This window comes from Mastomys coucha, unplaced genomic scaffold (assembly GCF_008632895.1).
Source record: "Mastomys coucha isolate ucsf_1 unplaced genomic scaffold, UCSF_Mcou_1 pScaffold15, whole genome shotgun sequence".
NCBI lineage: Eukaryota > Metazoa > Chordata > Mammalia > Rodentia > Muridae > Mastomys > Mastomys coucha.
Window position 1 is genome coordinate 104,742,571 of NW_022196897.1, and position 22,058 is coordinate 104,764,628.

Here is a 22,058-nt window from a genome sequence, read left to right on the forward strand (position 1 = left end):
GGATGCCCTCTTCTGGTGTGTCTGAAGACAGCTATACTGTACTCACATAAATAAAATAAATCTTTAAAAAAAAATTTTTTTTAAAAAAAGAAACAAAGTAAAAAAAAATGTAAAAACAAAAAACAACATGCTTAAAAACTGCCTATATTCAAGGATAGGATATGGCCTAGTTCTAGGACTCATGGTTAATATGAGTCAAGCCACAATTACAAAGTAAAAATCCTTTCTCCAAAAGGAAAACCCAAAATGAAAACGTTGTGTATGTAAGTAACCACACAACCAAGCTTACCTCTGCAATCTTTTCTGGTAAAGGTACATTGTGAATATCCATCTCAGATGTATTTACTATGGCCTTTGTTTTTAACAGATAGCTAGAGAGAAAATATATAGAGAAAATATCAGTACTATTACCAGTGGACCAAATTTGCCCTCTAAAATACTTTTTGAGCAAAACCATCCTTATGGCTTACAGCAATATGGTGTATTTTACTGGAAAAAAAAAAACCCTCAATTAAAACCACAAACTCTGCCTGAACTTTTCCCATTCTCAGTGATAAAACTATCTCAGGAAAAAACTAAAGACAAATCCAGAAACAGATTAATAACCCCCATTGGTAAAAAATTTAAAACAGGCCAGGCATAATGGTGTATGCCTTGATCCCATCACTTTGAAGGCAATGGCAGGAGGACCTCTGAATTCAAGGCTAGCCAGAGCTAGATAGTAAGTTCCAGGTCTGCCAGGGATAGAGAGACCCTGTCTCAAAACAAAATAAAACAAACGAATAAATAAGAAAAAAATAAGAGGATGCTTTTTAATGCTTACATTTTTGTTTTCTTTTTAAATATAATTCTAAATAACAATAACTTAGGGGGGAAAAGCCAGGCATTATGGTTTATGTCTTTAATTCATCAAGGTTCTCTAGAGAAACAGAATTTATAAATGAAAAATGAGGCATGAGTCTCTTTGAATATACATAGTAATTTTATACCAGCCAGACAAAGAGCCAGACCCCACTCAAAGCAAACAAGCAAAAGAACAACAACAAAAAAAAACATGAAAAGAAAGAAAGTAGAAATTTACAATATGTTATTGAAGTATAATGGTGTCCTGTTGGAAACTGCATGAATAATTTGGAAAGCTAATTGTTCACTGAATGGTCGCATAGTTAAAGGTGACTTTCCTTATAAATGTTGTTTTGGCTCCCATAAGTCACTACAAACATCTAAGTACATTAAAATATATTAGTATCTGTAATGTTTGTTTTTCAAAACAGCTCTGGCTGTCTGGAACTCACTCTGTAGAATGGGCTGCTTTTGAACTCAGAGAGCCACCTGCCTCTGGCTCCCGAGTGCTGGGATTAAAGGCCATGTCTGGCTAAGTTAAGTTAACTTGTGAGCCATTTCTCTATTCGTTCAGTTTCTTGTAATAAAATAAGTTAAATGTTTAATTAGGAAGATTGTTTCAGGATATTAGATCACACTCTGAACATAAAAACTGTATACTAGAAAAACCTGTTTCTAGTTGTGTGGCTCAGCCCTAGCAGACACCTTTAATCTGAGAGTTGTTCATTGTAAAAAAAAGATTGAATAAAGTAACCGTAGGTCAAGAGGTGCAACAAGCAACCAGTAGACAGGAAGCGAACATAGGAAAAATCCATAGAGACAGAGGGGGTCAAGAGGACAGATAAAGAGAACAGGAGCAGTGGCACGCACCGTTATAGTCAACCCCAGCACTCCAGAAACAGGCAGGTCTCTGTGAGTTAGAGGCTAGCCTGGTCTAAAAAGCAAGTTCAAGCAGCCAGGGCCATTACACAGAGAAACCTTGTCTTGAAAAAAGCAAAAAACCCAATTAAATCAAAACAAACAAACAAAAACCTGGGGTAGAAAATCTGATTGCCTTACTTGGAATATATCTGTCTCCAAGTTATCTATGATGACACTATTTTGAAAAGCATACCTTCCAGAATTTTACTTAGTAGTTTAAGAACGCTCTCTTTTTTTTTTTTGGTTTTTCAAGACAGGGTTTCTCTGTGTAGCCCTGGCTGTCCTGGAACTCACTCTGTAGACCAGGCTGGCCTCGAGCTCAGAAATCCACCTGCCTCTGCCTCCCAAGTGCTGGGACTAAAGGTGTGGGCCACTGTCTCAGTCAGGGTTTCTATTCCTGCACAACATCATGACCAAGAAGCAAGTTGGGGAGGAAAGGGTTTATTGAGCTTACACTTCCACATGGCTGTTCATCACCAAAGGAAGTCAGGACAGGAACTCAAGCAGGTCAGGAAGCAGGAGCTGATGCAGAGGCCATGGAGGGATGTTCTTTACTGGCTCAGCCTGCTCTCTTATAGAACCCAAGACTTCCAGCCCAGGGATGGCACCACCCACAAGGGGCAATTGAGAAAATGCCCCACAGTTGGATCTCATGGAGGCACTTCCCCAACTGAAGCTCCCTTCTGTGATAACTCCAGTCTGTGTCAAGTTGACACACAAAACTAGCCAGTACAGCCACCACTACCCGACTTAAGAACACTCTTAAATTAGTCCATATTAAGACACAATACAATAAACCATCTAAAGTAATCACAATATTTATTTTAGGATAATGTTTTGTCTTTATTGTAGATATATATATATATATGAAAAAGTGCCTGGCCTTTTGCATCTTCTTTGGTTATAAACACCTGGACTTTCCTAGAATCTCTTTAAAAACCTTATTTAATAAGTAATGTCTCTACTCACCACAGCATTTTATCACAAGAAAGGCAGAAATGGCCTCTCAAGGCAGCCAGAGCAGCATGGGTAGAATATAAATGGAAACCAACAGGAGTCTCACAGGAACTACAGAATAAAAGGTTGTATGTGCTGGTGGGAAAAGAAAGAAGTAGAATATAAAATAATGAAAAGCTAGAAAAGAAATAACTGTAACTTCGCTCATGAGGTACAGTGGCAGTAGCTGTTACCCTAACACCCAGAAGCACAGGCAGAAGGAAGTAAGTTCAAGGACTTGGATAGACTTCATCAGGTTCACTGGCTCCCAGGGGGGCCATACAAGACTCCTGTTTCAGGGCTGGAGAGATGGCTCAGTGCTTAAGAACACTGATTGCTCTTCTAGAGGTCCTGAGTTCAAATCCCGACAACCATCAGTAATGGGACCCAATGCCCTCTTCTGGTGTGTCTGAAGACAGCAACAGTGTAATCATGAATAAAATAAATTAAAAAAAAAACCAACTCGTTTCAAAGAAACAAAAACAAAAACAAAACCCCTCCAAACTAGGATGCAGAGTTTCCTATAGATACTACAGAATTAGTCGTCATGTTGTGTCTATATATTTAGAGTATAAACTCTACGTTAAGTAATACTAGTTATCTCACAGACCTTAAAACCTACATCCAACCTTAACTTTAATTAATACCTTGTTTATATGGTTCAAACGGGTAAAGCCTTTATCATTCAGACATACTGTATGGAGAGAGTAAACATGTCACAAAACGAAGTTTCTTTCTTGTTTACAACACTCACAAACTCTTGAGATCCAACTCAGGAATTTTCCACACGTACCTGGATTTGAGAGAACCTTCTATGCCAACCAAAAAGGGCTCAAACAAAACGACGTTGGCTGTGACTCCTGCAAGACAAACCGGTTTTGAAAAGCAACACCTCCCACCAGATTCATTCGGTCATCAAAATTAACCAGACGGGTGGGGCTCAGCCCAGGGCGCAGCTTTAGCTCAGGCGAGGTCCAGGGTTTGAAGCCCAACCCGGGAAAACAACACCACGCCTCCCTCTCCCTGCAGGTACAATCCCGCACCCCTCATCTGGCGCTGGTCGGCTTCCTCAGACGCCAGCCCTCGCCTCACTCACTGGAGAAGGCCAGGGCGCCGAGGGACTTCGACAGGTCCCAGGCGAGGTGCACAGTGTCGCCGAGCACTGCGTAGCACTGCGCGCAATGAAACACCGCACATCTCTCAGGCTCCAACCACGCAGGCAGCCGCAGGTCGACAGGCGACGCCTTCACCTTAGACCCGGAGGACCCGAAAGGGGAGAACCCTTCCACCACCTGAGTATCCAACTCCATGGAGGAAGTAGAAGAAAAAGGTGTGTCACAAGAGTCACTACAGGACGGGGTCTCGATGAAGGGAAGACGCCGGCGCGAGCGAGTCGCCATTTTTTTTTTTTTTTTTTTTAAGCCCGCGCTTCTTTCACGCACGCCCCAAGTCCCTCCCAACTGGTTTCCTGCGTCTTCATTGGACAATATTCCTGTAAGACACGCCCACAGTACAGTCAGCGCCTGCGTATTAGTTAGGTTTGCGGAATAGCGGTCTTCAGCCAGGCACGCCACTGGCCCGCATCGGAAACCCCACCCTCGAGGCAGTGCAACCAATGGACGCACAGCAGGCTTCATTTAAACTAAATAGATAGGTCGGTTTGTCAACGTCTCCGGTGGCGCCAGTTTTGAACCCTGCTGTTTCAAGTTGTGTGGCTGTTTTTCTGGGTATCGCCGAGATTGCAGAACGCGATGACCGTCCCTTCTGCAGAGGAGCTGGACTCCTTCAAGTACAGCGACCTGCAAAACTTAGCCAAAAGCCTGGGCCTCCGGGCTAACCTGAGGGTACGGTGCTGGCTGGCGGTGCGGGCAGTTGGGTGGGCGGGGTAGAAGAGACCAGGGATATGGGGGACAGGGCACGAAGTGACTGACAGGGAACCCCCAAGGAACGCTATTTTGAGGCGACTAGGTAGGTTTTGTTCAGTGACCGGAATTTGTTAAACCAAAAAGAAAAGCCATGGCTGTTAACTTTATTTGGAGGCTTCTTTTTTCAATAACTCATAAAGGCTTCTTAATGGAAATGCTAATGATACTTCCTGATACGAGATGGGAAAAGAAGGCCCATAGGACGTAATCACTGTAAATTTCTATGCCAGTTATTAGGCAGTTGAAGAAAAACTACTTTAAACTACTACTACTGAAAAACTCCCAAACTACTACTTACTGATCAGTAAACTGACAGTACCTTCACTCTCATGAGTGAAGCCTTTAATGGGATGCCTGTCCCCCGAGATCTATCTAGTATGATTATTCATACATTAATCATTATTGTGATGGTGTTTTTTTTCAAAACCGATAAGGTCTTTGAATCCTGAGTTTGCCAAGTGTTCAGAGAAAATGTGGGGATTCTTTGTGAGATTGGGCTTGCTATATTGAAGCTTTCCCACATGTATATGCCAGAGATTTGTACATCAAACTGCACTAAATATCTAATCAGTTGTCACAAATGTTTTTAAATGCTTTAAACAGAATAGTGAGGCCATAGGTACGCCTTTTATCTGGCTGAACGGCAGTGAAGAGTACTTGGAAATGTTTGAGTTTAGTGCTTAATGGCTCCCCAACTTAGTAGATGGATGCTGCTGCTGCTACTACTGCTTCTCCTCCTCCTCTTCCTCCTTCTCCTCCTCCTCCTTTTCTTTTAATCAAACAAAGTCTCATTATGCTTACTGCTCAGGCTATCCTGGAAAACAGTATATAGCTTAGAGTAGCCTGAAACTCATGCTGAGACTATGTATAGGCTTGTGCCTCTACCTCTAGCCTGATTGTAATTGTTTATCAGACTACACCTGTTGCCTCTAATCTCATTTGCATATCACCTGATCACCATCTTTTTTTCTTTTTCTTTTTCTTTCTTTTTTTTTTTTGGAGACTGGGTTTCTCTGTATAGCCCTGGCTGTCCTGGAACTCACTCTGTAGACCAGGCTGGCCTCAAACTCAGAAATCCACCTGCCTCTGCCTCCCAAGTGCTGGGATTAAAGGCGTGCACCACCATCTTAACTGAGCACCCTATCCTACCTCAATTATGTAGTTTGGGGTTTGCTTCATAGCCCCTGCTGTGTTCTTTATTTCAATCTTACTTGGTTTATAAACTCTTTTTTCTGTTAGTCCACTGGGAGCTTCTACTAGAAGGCTTGTCTGCTCTGTTGTTCACCAGTCTCTCAGCTCCTAGAATACTGCTCTGCACAATTGAAGAACAGTTATTCAGTCGATGAATTAATGCTGATGAATAACACTTGTACTTCCAGTCAATTTGAGCTTCATGCCATTTTATTTGACCTGCTAAATGTCTTCATTTGTTTCTACCTCAGACACCTCACTTCTCATTGTTGCATCCTTGGTGAGATAGTATGTTAAGAAACCATATCCTAATCAGGCAATGAGATGGCTCATTGGATAAAGGTGTTTGATATACACAAGCCTGGTATTTTGACCCACATAGTGGAAGAAGAGAATTAACTGTACAAAATTTTCCATTGAACTTCACACCTGCACTATGGGTTCATGAACTGAAGGCCCTATGTCAAACAAACAAGACTGGGCATAATGGTTCATTTTGTCAACCCTGAACTAAGTCCTAGATTAAGTAGATCTCCGAGTTTGAGACCAGCCTGGTCCACTTAGTGAGTTATAGGCCAGCCAACTCTACATAGTGAAACCTGTCTTTTAAAAAAACAGACATGGAGGCCAGGTGGTGGTGGCGCAAGCCTTTAATCCCAGCACTTGGGAGGCAGAGGCAGGCGGATTTCTGAGTTCAAGACCAGCCTGGTCTACAGAGTGAGTTCCAGGACAGCCAGAGCTACACAGAGAAACCCTGTCTCGAAAAAACCAAAAAAAAAAAAAAAAAAAAAAAAAAAAAGACATGGATTGTCTATTTGAAAGAAAACTTTAGGTGAGGTTCATTGTAGTAAATAGGAGCCATTTTATTTTATTTATTTATTTATTTTTAAAAGATTTATTTATTTATTATATGTGAGTACACTGTAGCTGTTTTCAGACGCACCAGAAGAGGGCATCAGATCTCATTACGGATGGTTGTGAGCCACCATGTGGTTGCTGGGATTGGAACTCAGGACCTCTGGAAGAGCAGTCGGTGCTCTTACCCGCTAAGCCATCGCTCCAGCCCTAAGAGCCATTTTATTAATATCTGTCTTCATGCAGAGAAGTCTAGTACAGTTGAGGCATGTGGTTTGGGCCCACATCCCAACAAAACTCCTGTACTTAAAGTACAGAGCAAATTTTACGCTTTGCCCTGTACTTCTGATAATTGATAAATTGCTGAGCCTATCTTAAGTATGTGGAGTCATATACATACAAGGAACTGGACTGAGCAGCAATAGGCTTTACTCTCCCTCGGTGGTGCAGATACAGGCCAGATTGGACCAGATTAAAAGTAGACAAAGGTTAAAGAAAATATCTAATAATTAAAAAAAAAAAAAGTAGACAAAGGCAAGCATATTAGGAGGCAGATTCCCGGTGGGTTCGCTGATCTCACAGTGGAGGAGTCAGGATTGTGGGATTGTGTCCATGCATGGTCAAAAACTGAGCTCCTAGGTGGGCACTTGGGTGGGTTGCCAGAGACTAGGAGTGATGATCTGATAGCTCTCAGTCTTCTCTGCAGACAGCCTGTGGGAAGTAGGACAGACAGGCTTTTCCAGCTTGTGCAGGGTAAGCAAGCAGCTTGTATTTATAGACTTAGAGTTGTGTGCATATAGCATTTTTTAAGGCCATGAATTTGAGAAAGAGCGAGGCCAGGTACATGGACAGAAGTTGGAAGAAAGAGATGGGCTGGGAGATAGGGTGGGGAGGGCATTATGTAAAAAAAAAAAATTGTTTTATATATATATATATATATATGTATATATATATATGATTTATTTATTTATCTTATGTATATGAGTAGACTGTAGCTGTGTCTTGAGACACACCAGATCCCATTACAGATGGTTGTGAGCCACCATGTGGTTGCTAGGAATTGAACTCAGGACCTCTGGAAGAGCAGTCAGTACACTTAACCACTGAGCCATCTTTCCAGCCCCATGTAAATATATTTGAATTAAAAAATTTTTAAACCAGGTTGGATTAGCACATGCCTTAATTCCAGCACTCAGAGGCAGAGATAGGACAGAGGCAAGGCAGAGGCAGGGGCAGAGGCGGGCAGAGGCAGAGGCAGGCAGAGGCAGGGCTAGTTCCAGAACAGCAAGGGTTACACAAAAACCTATCTTGAAAAGCCAAAAAAAAAAAGAAAAGAAAAGAAAAAAAAAAAGGAAGAAAAGTTTAAAGTTATTGTATTACTTTAAAGTTAATTTTATTATTTCATTTTGTGACAGGGTCTCAGTATGTAGCTCTGGGTATCTAGAACTCAATTTGTAGATCAGGCTAGCCTCAAGTTCACAGAGATTGGTTTACTGTTATCCTCTGAGTGCTGGGATTAAAGGCATGCATCATTATCCCAGCTAAAAAAATTTTTGTATTTATTTTTTTATGTATATAAAGGTTTTTGTCTACGCGTATGCCTGCAGACCAAAAAAAGGCATCAGACTTTGAGCTGCTATGGGGTTGCTAGGAATTCAGGTCTTCTAGAAGAGCATCTAGTGCTCTTAACTCTTGAGGTATCTCTTCAAGCCCCTAAAATTAAAAATAAATAAATTACTTTTTAAAAGAGTTTTGGCCCTCAACTGTGTACCTGGTTGTAATAGGGGAACCTAACAAATATACTTGATTTTTGATTGTTTTACAATAGGGTCTCATTCTGGCCTGGAAATCTAAGGGGATTGCTATGACTGACTATATTTCATCTTTTCAAAAAGGAAAGCCAGTCAGAATAGTATTTCTCTTCCTGGAAAGAACAAGGGAAGCTTTCCTAGAATAGAAATTGAGGCCAGGAGTTCTCTCTTTCCCAAGGGCTTGTAAGACCCTCACTCTCACTACAGGCCACAAGAGAAACTGGGCCCAAACATTTCTCTAGTCAACTAGATGTTCCTGCTGATTTACTTCCTAAGAAGTTTTACACCCAGAGCTGGTGAGATGGCTCAGAGGTTAAGAGCACCGACTGCTCTTCTAGAGGTCATGAGTTCAAATCCCAGCAACCACATGGTGGCTCACAACCATTCGGAATGTGATCTGATGCCCTCTCCTGGTGTGTCTGGGGACAGCTACAGTGTACTTATATATAATAATAAATAAATCTTTAAAAAAAAAAGAGAAGAAGAAGGTTTGCACCCATCATTACATTTCAGCCCACAGGTCTGCTTTCCTGATCTAGTTGGTCTCAGCCACTCCCTGATGCCCACTGTCCAGTGACTGCTCTCTGCTGCAAGCATAAAATTTATACTCAAGAAGCTTTATGAGTCAGGTCTAGCTAGCCAAGTCATGCTTTAGACTACTTTCCCTATTTTTTTTCTCAGCCTCCTCTCCATTAGCTGTGTTTCAGCTATGCTGAACTTAGTTCTCCATCATCTATCTTATTTTCTTTCCTTTGCTTTTTCTCCATCCTTTTCTGTATGAACCTCTTCTCCATTTTCAAGATCTCATCAGCCACAGCCATGACATCTGTTTTAAAGCTAGGGCATCTCATGACCTGCTGATGTCTAACCTGTGGAGCCCACGATAGCCAGAGCTTCCTCGCACTTACCTCGCTGTGTGGTACTATGTGGCTTTTTCTTTACTGACTTTGCCGCTAGGGTGTGAAATCCATTTCTACGCAAGCTACTGTTCTAGTCTGCCAGCCTGACCAGAGTGCATTCAGTAATCAAAAGAAAAAAGGTGTTTGGCATAGTTTTCTTGCTTATTTGATGAGCCAGCTGTTCTTTCTACAGGCAGACAAGTTGTTAAGAGCCTTGAAAGCACACCTGAATCCAGAAACAAGGAAAGAAAATAAAAATCAGGTGAGTTATGTTCTTTATCGCTTATTAGCTAGTAAAACAGTAGTGTTTGATTAACAGATAATTAATACGTACTACTGATAATTTAAGGTGTAGGAGATGGTGTGGAGCCTCATGCTTATAAGCCTAACATTGGGAGGTGGAGCCAAGACAGTTACTAGAGAGTTCTAGGCCAGACCCTGACCCTGTCTCAAAAAGACAAAGATATGATGGTTATTATTACATGATGTTATTATCACTAGTAATACGACCAAGGAGTGAATTGTCTCGTAATTGCCTCATTGTTTGCTATAAGTGATGAAAATGCCATGTTACCTATTGAATAAGATGTCTTTAAACAAATACAGAAGTACCTGAGTGTCATGACACAGACTTACACTCCAGCATACCAGGGACTGAGCAGGAAGTTCTTGAGTTCAATACCAGCCTAAACTAATGCAAGACCCTGTCTTATAAAGAAAATAAAAAGCCAAAAGCCAAGGAATGCAAAAGGTAAGTATATGTTGTGAGGTAGAAGAGGCAGCAGGAGAGGAGTCAGATAGAAACCAGACTTAAAATCACGAATACCCAGGTTAAGTAGCAGATCTGATCTCATTTTCCTTTTGTTGTTGTTTTTAAGTTTATTTTATTACATAGGATCTCTGAAAGAGCAACAAGTGCCCTTAACCACTGAACCATCTCTCCAGCCCCATTTTGTTTGTTTGTTTCTTCTTTTTTTTTTTTTAAAGATTTACTTATTTATTATATGTAAGTACACTGTAGTTGTCTTTAGACACCCCAGAAGAGGGCGTCAGATCTTGTTATGGAGGGTTGTAAGCCATCATGTGGTTGCTGGGATTTGAACTCATGACCTCTAGAAGAACAGTCAGTGCTCTTTTTTTTTTTTTTTTTAGGATTTTATTTATGTATATAAGTACACTGTAGCTGTTTTCGGACACATCAGAAGAGGGCATCAGATCCCATTACAGATGGTTGTGAGCCACCATGTGGATGCTGGGATTTGAACTCAGGACCTGTAGAAGAGCAGTCAGTGCTCTTAACCACTGAGCTATCTCTCCAGCCCTATTTCTTTCTATTTTAAAAAACATTTTTAAATGGTTGAGGGATTGTTTGTTTGTTTATTTTATGTATATGAGTACACTGTAACTGTACAGATGGTTGTGAGCCTTCATGTGGTTGTTGGAAATTGAATTTAGGACTTCTATTTGCTCTGGTCGGCCCTGCTCCTCCAGCCCAAAGATTTATTTATTATTATTTATTATTATAAATAAGTACACTGTTGCTGTCTTCAGACATACCAAAAGAGGGCGTGAAATCTCATTATGGGTGGTTGTGAGCCACCATGTGGTTGCTGGGATTTGAACTGATGACCTCTGGAAGAGCAGTTAGTACTCTTAACTGCTGAGCCATCTCTCCAGCCCATAAAGTAAGTGTGTATGTGTGTGTGTGTGTGTGTGTGTGTGTGTGTGTATGTATGTATGTATGTATATGTGTGTGTGTATGTATATGTGTGTGTATGTATGTATGTATATGTGTGTGTATGTATGTATATGTGTGTGTGTGTGTATGTATGTATGTATGTATTTATGTATGTATGTATATGTGTGTGTGTATGTATGTATATGTGTGTGTGTATGTATGTATGTATGTATATGTGTGTGTGTGTGTGTGTGTCTAGCTGGCTTGGAACTCTCTGTGTAGACTAATGTGGCCTAAAACAGATCCTCTGCCTCCTAGTGCTGGGATTTAAGGTTCTAGCCACCACACCTGGCACATTTGCTTTCTAATTAATTAATTAGATAATTAATTAAACAGGGAACTGTTGTCTCAAGACCTTCTATCCTGAACTCATTTGTGGCTAGTTCATAGGTCAATCAGGATGCTCCCCACTTCCTTGTCTCTGCTCCTTAGTAGTTCCCTTGTATTCTCCATCAACTCTTCAGTTCTTTAAGATTTTTATGAACCTTACATCATTTGAGACCATTCTACCTCTGGAATTCTTCACCTCTGTTCAAGTTGATTTGTTTATTTTCATATTAGTATGAGTGTTTAGCCTGCATATATATCATGTGTGTGCCTGGAAGTCAGAAGAGGGCATCAGATCCCCTGTAACTGGAGTCACAGTTATGAGCTGTTGTGTAGATGCTAGAAATTGACCCCAGTCACCTCTCTCTCCAGGCCTGCCTATTTATTTATTTATTTGACAAGGTCTTCCTGTGTAGTCCAGTTACAGTTTACAAGTCCAGTCAAATTTGAGGCCACTACTGCCATTTGGGTATTTTGTGTTTTTTGTTTGTTTGTTTGATTTTTTAAGGCAGGGTTTCACTGTGTAGTTTTGGCTGTCAAATTTGAGGCCACTGTTGCCCTTTGGGTATTTTGTTTTTTGTTTGTTTGGTTTTTTAAGACAGGGTTTCACTGTGTAGTAAATAAATAAATAGGCAGGCCTGGAGAGAGGTGACTGGGATCAATTTCTAGCATCTACACAACAGCTCATAATGGGCATAATGTGCTCCTTCCACCTAAGGATCTAATATATCCAGCCATATATATGAAAAGCTCCCTCCTTGGAGCTGAATCAATGGCTCAGTAGTTAAGAGCACTACTGGCTGCTCTTCTAAGAGGACCTGATTTAATTCCCAGGACGGACATGGCAGCTACAACTGCCTGTCACTCCAGTTCTAGAGGATCCCGTACCTTCACATAGACATAAATGCAGGGAAAAAAATCCACTTTAAAAAAAAAAAAAAAGTGGGCTGGGCAGTGGTGGCAGACACCTTTAATCCCAGTACTTGGAAGGCAGAGGCAGACTGATTTCTGAATTCAAGACCAACCTGGTCTACAGAGTGAGTTCCAGGACAGCCAGGGCTGTACAGAGAAAACCCTGCCTCAAAAAACCAGAAAAAGGGCTGGCGAGATGGCTCAGCAGGTAAGAGCACTGACTGCTCTTCTGAAGGTCCTGAGTTCGGATCCCAGCAACCACATGGTGGCTCACAACCACCGGTAATGAGATCTGATGCCCTCTTCTGGTGTGTCTGAAGACAGCTACAGTGCATTACGCTGGAGTGAGCTCGACTGGAGCAAGCAGAGGTCCTGAGTTCAATTCCCAGCAGCCACATGATGGCTCACGGCCATCTGTACAACTACAGTGTACATAAAATAAATAAATAAATCTTTAAGAAAAAAAAAAAGTGGGTAGTGGTGGCATACACCTTTAATCACAGCACTCAGGAGGCAGAGGCAGGCGAATTAATGTAGCCTGGTCTACAGAATAAATTCCAGGACAGCCAAAACTACACAGTGAAACCCTGTCTTAAAAAACCAAACAAACAAAAAACAAAACAAAACAAAAAAATGTAAAAAGCTTCCTCCCACATTCAAGCCCCTAATGAACAAATAACCCAGACAGCAAACATTGTGGAAAAGCTGCAACCTGAACAACACACTAAGAGAAGTAGGAGAAACAGCTCTGAAGAATAGAGCTCATATGGAAAACCTTACAAACAAAAACGTACTTTACAGTAATGTATTGAGTAAACCCTGTATAGAATCAAGATAGGTGGGCAAAGCAGAGATGACTCAGTTCAGTTCAGACGACGGTACAGAACAGCATGGCCAACTCTGATCCAGAGACCAGAGAGCAGGGTGCGACATTATGGGCAGCTCACTCCACCACTGGGGAAACTGAAGCATGTTTGAGTTCAAGACACTCTAGGCTGCATATCAAGACACTGCCTCCAAAAACAACAGAAGACAGAAATTGAGAAGTAGGGCACTCAGTGGTGGAGCGCTGGCTTAGCATTCATGTTCCATTTCTCAGCACTAGGGAAAAAAGGCTAAGCATGATAGAGAGGAGAGGAGGAAATAAAGATGCTCATACCTACAGTTTACAAGACATAATGCCTGTAACAGAACAACTGATGGTAAATGTAAGGCTCTAAAGGTGGTGAGAGAAGAGTTCCAATGAGCCTCATTTTAACACACAAGCCTGAGACTGTGGATGGACATGCCAGGATTCCCTAGACACAAACAGAACCCTAGAGTACTCAGCCTTAGCAGTGCGTTACAACAGCAAAGGTGGGAGAGCCAACGGTTTTCATGGCTGCTTTTGTGCATAACGCTTGTCATATCTCCAAGGTCAAACTCAGGGCCTTGGACATGGTCAGTGAATGTTTTACCACTGAAATACATACTTTCCACAGCTTATATTTAATATTTTAAGTCATACTCATATCCATAAAAGTTTATTAAAAAACAAAAACAAATTTATGTGTTGGGACCCTACCTGTACCCAGGAGGCTGAGACAGGAGGATTAAAAGTCAAAGTCTGCCTGGGTAACTGTGAGACTCTGTCTCAAAATTCAACTGAAAAAAAAAGAGCTGGATGATGTTTAGCCTAGGCATTTACAAGCATGTGCGGCACACCTCCACTTGATCCCTAGACCTGAAAGACAGTCCATCCAGATCCTTGTGGTCTGGGAGAAAAGCCAAGTTGATTTTCCTTACCAGATATAATAAGAAATCTATCTAATATCATTAGGTATTGGATAATGAGAAGAACCTTCCCCACTGCTCTGACGTGTAAGCCGTAACAGAACGTATAAGGGTTTTGTCTGGATGTTCTCCTTTCCGCCCATCCTGTGTTCATGCTATAACTTTTTACTTAAGCTTATAAAAATGCAAGTGCTAGTTCGTTATCTATGACAAGTTCCTTTGCCTTAGGAAGCAGTCGTCAGTGTGCATGCGTGCAGGATCTGGCAAATACTGTCTCCTCTTTTCCCAGGATGAAAATCAATCTTCTGCATTCTCCATTGATGAGTCTGAGATACAAGTTAGCAGTGAGGAGCAAGCTGAAAAGGAATCAGGTGGTCATGTCACCAAAACAAGGAAGAGGAAGCGCAAGACCATCCATGGAATTCCTACCTCCCAGGTAAATGGAACTGCTAACTGAAGAGAAGCCACCACAACTACCACAGTCTACCATAACTGGCACACTTTTAGTGAGCTTCCATTTATCTCCCTCATGATGCCAGATGGCTAGAAACATACTGTGTGCTATAGGCTCTTCAGAAGTAGACCTATGTCTGCTGTGCTCCCACTGGACGCCTGACCCTAGCACTTGGGAAGAACTCACTAGTACTAAGTGTAAATTAGATGCCCACTTAAGGGGTTTGCTCGGGGGTTGAGTGCTTGCTGCAGTGCAGTTCAGATCTCAGTACTCATGTGAAAGCCAGACATGGTCCCATGCAAACCTGTAACTGTAGCTCTGACAAGACTGAAAACAGTATCTCTGGGGCTTGTTGACCATGAGTCTAACCTAAAAACAAGATCTCCAAGTTCATGAGAAATCCTACCTTAAAGGAACAAAGTGGAGAATAATAGAGAGGGGGCCTCTCCCCACAGCCTCACCTCCACAGTGCCTTCCTCTGGCATTCAGGCATTCATGCAATCCTACAAAAATTGATTGAATAATGTGAATGCTCATGTGTTGTTCACATAGGTGGTCTGCAATAAAGATGAAAGAAAGAGGAATCAACCTGAAGTGGTCTTTCTTAGCTCTCTTTCTTACTTTGCTCCTGGCCTGGTGATCATTCTGTGCTTCGTCTTTCAGTAGTGTGTGATCATGTTGAATAACTAGGGGCTTCCTCACTTGCTTTGATTACACTGATTTTACTCTTGATTCTTATTCAAATGGAACTTCTTTCTCCAGGCATGAAGGTATACAGCTATACTCTCAGTGTGGGGGAAGCAGAGGCATGAGGATATAAGTTTAAAGACAGTTGGTGCTACGTAGTGAAACAGCAGCAGAAATCAAATATAAACTTTACCACATAATATCTCTTCTCTCCCTCTCCCTCCTTGTCTCCCTCTCCATCTCCCTTTCTCTCTCTCCCTCTCTCTCTCTCCCCTTCTCTCTCACTACATAGCTCTGGCTAGGCTGGTACTCAAAATGGAGACTAGGCTCAGCTTAAAGGCGTGTGCTGCCATGCCAGATCTCTTGGTGGTGGTAGTGGTTTTTTTGACTCGGAGTCTAACTCTATAACCTCAGCTGATCGTAAACTCATGGTAATTCTCCTGCTTCAGTCCAACTGTTGGGATTATATGTATGAGCCAATATGCCTATCCTAATTTCTTATTTTTTGAATTTAAAAGAAAAAGTATTTTTTAAATTACTTTTCCTTTTTTGTTTGTTTGTTTGTTTTTGTTGTTGTTTGTTTGTTTGTTTGTTTGAGACAGGTTTTCTCTGTGTAGCCTTGGCTGTTCTGGAACTTAACTCTGTAGACCAGGCTGGCCTCAAACTCAGAAATCCACCTGCCTCTGCCTCCCAGGTGCTGAGATAAAAGGTGTGTGCCACCACTGCCCACCTTTACTTTTTCTTAATTAACTTTTTTTTTTTTTTTTGAGTGGGGCAGGGTTTCACTATGTAGTCATTGCTTTTCTGAAACTCATTTTGTAGAATAGGTTGGACTTGAACTAACTCACAGAAATTCATTTGTTTCTGCTTCCTTATTTGTTGTGTGGCTGAGATTAAATGTGTATGCCACTATGCTCAGCCTTAATTTTTTTTTTAAAGATTTCTTTATTTATTTAATGTATATGAGTACACCGCAGCTGTCTTCAGACACACCAGAAGAGGGCATCAGATCCCATTACAGATGGTTATGAGCCACCATGTGGTTGCTGGGAATTGAACTCAGGACCTCTGGAAGAGCAGTCAGTGCTCTTAACCACTGAGCCATCTCTCCAGCCCAATAACTTTTTTAAATTTAATTTTTCATTTTATTTTATATGATGAGTATTTGGCCTACATGTATGTCACGTACCATGTGCCATGGGAGGCTAGAGAGGGCATTGGATCCCCTGGAATTGGAATTAGAGATGGTGACCTGCCATGTGGCGCCAGTAATCAAACCCAAGTCTTTTACTTAACCACTATGCCATCTCTCTAGCCCCTTAATTACATTTAAAAACATTATGTGTTTTGTTGGGATGTGGTGGAGGCTGGGGTACATGCCATGGCTTGCATGTGGAAGCCTGAGGACAACTTGATGAATTTGGTTTTCTCCTTCCACCATGTTGGTCTCCAGGAATTAATAGGTTCACTTTAGATTTGATCTCTGATTAATTTGGGATACTTCCTGTTCAGAGACCTTTTACTATTGCTACTGTGTGTAGTGTTTAGTCGCATGACCCCACGCATCAAGAAACTGTTGCTGGGCGGTGGTGGCGCACGCCTTTAATCCCAGCACTTAGGAGGCAGAGGCAGGTGGATTTCTGAGTTCGAGGCCAGTCTGGTCTACAGAGTGAGTTCCAGGACAGCCAAGGCTACACAGAGAAACCCTGTCTTGAAAAAACCAAAACCAAAAACAAACAAAAAAAACCCTGTGTTTATTATCCGTAAGTGAACAAATCTTTCCATTCGTCCCTGGCCTCTAGTCCCTGCTTTTGAAATTATAATTTGGAGCACTGGGTCAAACAGATGCTCAGAAGTCTTATTCCCATGTTATTCCTCTGACCGACCCATCATAACACACACCCCTCTTTTTTCATACTCTCTTTTAAGAAGGTAGCAGTTATTCTCTTGGTTTTTTTCCTTTCAAAATTTGTTGCAGGATCATTTGGAGATGAAAGGATGTGATAGTACTAACTTCCAAAATCAAGAAAATCAGGAAAATCAAGACGTCAGAGCTACTGCAAAAGTTCCTTCCCTGGCAGAGCCGAGGCCAGAAGACGGGGATGCAGCTTCCTCAGGAGGAGGAGAAATAGATGGTATGTGCTGACATTGGCAGATTAAGATTGCTAGGGGGACCATGTGTATTCGTTTCCTAGGAATGTAAGCCAGGCAGTTTACAATACAGAAATTGAGCCAGTCGTGATTACATGCCTTTAATGCCAATATTTGGGAGGCAGAGAAGGTGGATCTCTATGAGCTTGAGGCCAATGTGGTCTACAAAGTGGGTTCTAGGACAGCAAGGGCTATAAAATAGAGAGAAGACCCTGTCTCAAAAAAACAAAAACAAAAACCCAACAAAGTAACAACAAAAATAAAAAACAAAAACACCCCCCTCACCACCCCCCCTCAAAAAAAAAGAAAAAGAGAAATTGATTGTTGTATAGATTTAGGAGCTGTGATTCTCAAACTGTAACCCAGGCAGGACTCAAACTCCAGCAGTCTTCCTACCTCAGCCTTAAGATTTCTGGGGTTGCTGGGCGGTGGTGGCACATGCCTTTAATCCCAGCACTTGGGAGGCAGAGGCAGGCAGATTTCTGAGTTCAAGGCCAGCCTGGTCTACAGAGAGAGTTCCAGGACAGCCAGGGCTACACAGAGAAACCCTGTCTCAAGAAAAAAAAAGAGTTCTGTGGTTGAGTGTCTACCAGTCTTCTAAGGACACTGGTCCTATTGGAATACTAGCTACCTGAACAACCTTTGTTTGACTAAATATCTTGAGAGTTGACATCGCAGTGCTAGAGTTGGGAACTAACTCATCTTTGGAGAACCACAGTTCACCGCAGCCACACTTGGAACTTTCACGTGTTTTACAATTAAAGAACAACCTACAAATAAATGCAGAAGACCACGGAGTTTTATTTAACATTTGTTCTTTGATACTGGGATCAAATCCAGGAGCTTGAGCTGCCAGGCAAGTGCTCAGTGACTGAGCTACATCCTGAGCCATGACTTTTACCCAGACCAGAATAAGAGGTTTCTGGAGAGTTTGGGAAGGGCATTTTCTTGGTGACAATGTTATCAAAGGATAATGTTCTCATTATCCTTCCTGCAGAACTTGACTGATAAAAACACTTGCCTGCTTCTTCAACTAGGCTGCTTACAGGAACAGGTGACACCCCTAATGAATATCTGCCTTTTTTAGTCTTTCACATTCCTTTCCTTAATTCCAACATTTGAGAGACTAAGGAGGTGGATCTGCAGAGTTCAAGACTACTCAGATCTATAGAATAAGTTCCAGACCAACCTGGTCTACATAGCAAGAGACTGTCTCAAAACAAAACAAAATGACCCACATTTACCTGAAACTTTCTCAACTAATAATTTATTTTTTGTTTCTTTGCTTTTACTTTATAGATTTTTAAAATTTATGTGTATGAATATTTTGCTTGCATGTATATATATTAACCAGGTACATGCCTAGTGACTGTGGAGTTGAAGAAGGCATCAGATCCCCTATAACTGGAGTTATAGATGGTTGTGAGCCACCATATGGGTGCTGGGAGCTTGAACCCAAGTGCTCCAATAGCAACAAGTGCTTAACTGCTGAACCATCTCTCCAGCCTTTTCAGAAAATTAAGTTGGCCCTTCTTGACAGCACTTTGTGCTCTCTGTTTTATTCCTTAGGAAGTCTGCCAGTTGCCATGGGATATCTCTGCCTAGCTCTGACACTTGCTGGAAGATGGACAGGAAGGATTTAGGGAGGTGATGGCCTATTACAGGGACCAACAGAGTGTGGTGTAGAAGGCCACTCAGCTTTCCCAACTGCTAACATTCCGCAGTATCTTTCCCTCACTCTTCTCTTCTCTCTTTCTCCTTTTTTTTTTTTTTTCCCTGAGACAAGGTTTCTCTGTGTAGCCCTGGCTGTCTTGGAACTCACTCTGTAGACCAGGCTGGACTTGAACTCAGAAATCCATCTGCCTCTGCCTCCAAGTGCTGGGATTAAAGGTGTGTGCCACCATTGCCCAGCCTCTTCTCTTCTCTTACCCCTCTACCTCTCTCCCCCTATCCCCTCTCTCTCTTCTTCTCTTTCTCCTCCTCCCTCTCCCTCTCCCCCTCTCCACCCTCCTCTTCACATGGCACACACATTACATACATTTTTTTCCCTGAACTTTGAGATAAGTTGTAGATGTTGTAGATAGGTGCCTTATATGTATTACAAGGGGTTTTCTGTTGTTTTTTTTTTTTTTTGGGGGGGGGGGCGGGTTTTGGGTTTTTTTTGAGACAGGGTTTCTCTGTGTAGCCCTAGCTGTCCTGGAACTCACTCTGTAGACCAGGCTGGCCTTGAACTCAGAAATCCACCTGCCTCTGTCTCCCAAGTGCTGGGATTAAAGGCATGCACCACCACCGCCGGGCAACGAAGGGTTTCTTGATTGAGGGATGTGTATATTATCTTAATAATATGTTTTGATTTCTTTTTTTATTTTTATTTTATTTATTTATTTTTAGATTTTACTTATTATTATATGTAAGTACACTGCAGCTGTCCTCTGACACTCCAGAAGAGGGAGTCAGATCTCATTATGGATGGTTGTGAGCCACTATGTGGTTGCTGGGATTTGAATTCAGGGCCTTCAGGAGAGCAGTCAGTACTCTTAACCGCTGAGCCATCATCTCTCCTGCCCTGATTTTTTTTAAAAACATGATTTCATCTAACCTACATTGGCCTGGAATTCATTATGTAGCCAAGGATGGTCTAGAACTCCCCATTCCCCTGCCCCGAGTGCTGAAATTATAGACATATGCTGGCTTCAATGTATGCTTCTTAAATAAGAGCTTTCTTATACAATGTACAAAGAATCTAAGTCCAGAATCTCTCTTTCATCTAACATTAAGAAACTATGACTTCTCTGTCTGGTGTAGTGGTCAACACTTGAATCCCATCAACCAGGAGACAGAGAAAGACAGATCTGTATGTTTTCAAGGCCAGTCTGGTCTTGATAGTAAGTTTCAGAACTAGGGCTACATAAGATACCCTGTCTTAAAAGAAGAAGCTCGCTTGGTGTGTTTTGGTTAAATAATACTTCCAGTTACTAAAAAGGCTATTTAGACACACTTTGTCTTTGTGATAACAAACAAATAACATGTAACAAGAAGAAGAAGATAAAATAATTTACGATTTTTGTTTCTTTGTCTCGTTTTGATAGTGCCAAGACCTTGTACTTGCTAGGCAAGTGCTCAAATACCAAGCTACATCTTCAGCTCCAGATAGATGTTTCTTAGAAGTTTTTTATGTCTTTGATTATTCAAGTTAACATTTTAATAGAAAAAATGTTTCTTTTTATTTTATATCTGCCTATTTAGACAGTAAAGATTCAAAGAGGCCTTTAGAAAAAAGATCTCTACGCATGGATGGGTTTTCTAAACTTGGGAACAATCAAAGGACTTCAGCCACGACACCAAGTAAGTCTGTACGCAAGCAAAGCAGCAGCTGCCCCTCTTTAGATTGTCAGTGTGGGGCCAGGGCTCCGGCTGCCCCTCTTTAGATTGTCAGTGTGGGGACCAGGGCTCCGGCTGCCCCTCTTTAGATTGTCAGTGTGGGGCCAGGGCTCCGGCTGCCCCTCTTTAGATTGTCAGTGTGGGGACCAGGGCTCATGTCCCACCACTCCAGGTTCCTAGCTTTAGGATTGTGTACCTGACCCTCACACTGATTTTCTCAATGAAAAGGGTAATGGCTGTACTTCAGGCTTCAGTGGGTCAGCATATAACTTGAGAATACTTTTTCCACTACTTAGTACCTAACAGGTGAAATGGCACACAGAAAGGCTTCAATAAATATCTGATGAAATACTAACTGTGAAGTACTAGGTATATGCTGTACTCAGCACTTGGGAGCCAGAGTCTTGGTTACATGGTTTGGATGAGCCTGTCTTATAGTATGACATTCTGTCTCAGTACATCAAAAAGACAAGAACATTTTTCTCATCTGCCTTATGTTACTTGAGACATAGGTTATTACATATTTATAATAGAATACTGTTCATGATATATTAGAAGTTAAGTAATTGTGGATGGAGAAATGGTTCAGAGATTAAGAGCAGAAGACCCAAGTTCAATTCTCAGCACCTACCTAGTGGCTCACAACCATCTGTAACTCCAGTTTCAGGGCACCTAACCCTTTAGTACCAGGTATGTGCAGACAAAACATTCATACATTTAAAACAATAATGTAGCTGGGCGGTGGTGGTGCACGCCTTTAATCCCAGCACTTGGGAGGCAGAGGCAAGTGGATTTCTGAGTTCGAGGCCAGCCTGGTCTACAGAGTGAGTTCCAGGACAGCCAAGGTTACAGAGAAACCCTGTCTTGAAAAAAAACAAAACAAAACAAACAAAAACAATAATGCAAAAAGGAAAAAGACATGCAATAATGGAATAGCGCAGGGTAGAGTCTGACAGACTACTCCTGCTCAGTGTGGTTAGTCCTAAATCTTTTGACCTAAAGTTTTTGCCTTTTGTTTTTTGCTTTTTTTTTTGAGACAGGGTCTTAATATAGCCTATGGGGCCCCAAACTCACCGTGTATCCAAGGCTGGCTTTGAATTTTTAATCTTCCTGTCTCTTCCTACTGTGTGTTGTGTTTATAGTCATGTGCCACCACATTCAGCATGATGTTTAATTCTTTTTTTTTTTTTTTTT

General features: G+C 41.7%; 2 protein-coding genes across 2 annotated transcripts in view; one reads left to right on the forward strand and one right to left on the reverse strand.

The window, feature by feature from the left end:
• Positions 1-172: 172 nt before the first annotated feature.
• Oip5 (Opa interacting protein 5) lies at positions 173-4,222 on the reverse strand. Its single transcript, XM_031373249.1, has 4 exons — positions 3,857-4,222; positions 3,554-3,620; positions 2,734-2,856; positions 173-371 (listed from the first exon to the last, which is right to left on the reverse strand). Exons 1-4 carry the CDS (start codon positions 4,158-4,160, stop codon positions 173-175), a joined length of 693 nt encoding a protein of 230 aa, XP_031229109.1. The 5' UTR covers positions 4,161-4,222.
• Positions 4,223-4,336: 114 nt separating this feature from the next.
• Positions 4,337-22,058, forward strand: part of Nusap1 (nucleolar and spindle associated protein 1) — a 31,055-nt gene continuing 13,333 nt past the window's right edge. Inside the window, exons 1-5 of the mRNA XM_031371525.1 lie at positions 4,337-4,604; positions 9,635-9,703; positions 14,481-14,627; positions 17,311-17,467; positions 20,730-20,828. Of these exons, the coding sequence (XP_031227385.1) occupies positions 4,512-4,604; positions 9,635-9,703; positions 14,481-14,627; positions 17,311-17,467; positions 20,730-20,828 (565 nt within the window). The 5' untranslated portion in view covers positions 4,337-4,511. The remainder of the gene's footprint in view (positions 4,605-9,634; positions 9,704-14,480; positions 14,628-17,310; positions 17,468-20,729; positions 20,829-22,058) is intronic.

Excerpts from the sequence above, each read along its gene's own strand:
- Oip5 (XM_031373249.1), bottom strand. The coding sequence starts at position 4,160 with ATGGCGACTCGCTCGCGCCGGCGTCTTCCCTTCATCGAGACCCCGTCC. Across the intron at positions 3,621-3,856 it reads CGGCGCCCTGGCCTTCTCCA|GAGTCACAGCCAACGTCGTT; the intron begins GTGAGTGAGGCG and ends TTTGTCTTGCAG. Across the intron at positions 2,857-3,553 it reads GAAGGTTCTCTCAAATCCAG|CACATACAACCTTTTATTCT; the intron begins GTACGTGTGGAA and ends TTTTCCCACCAG.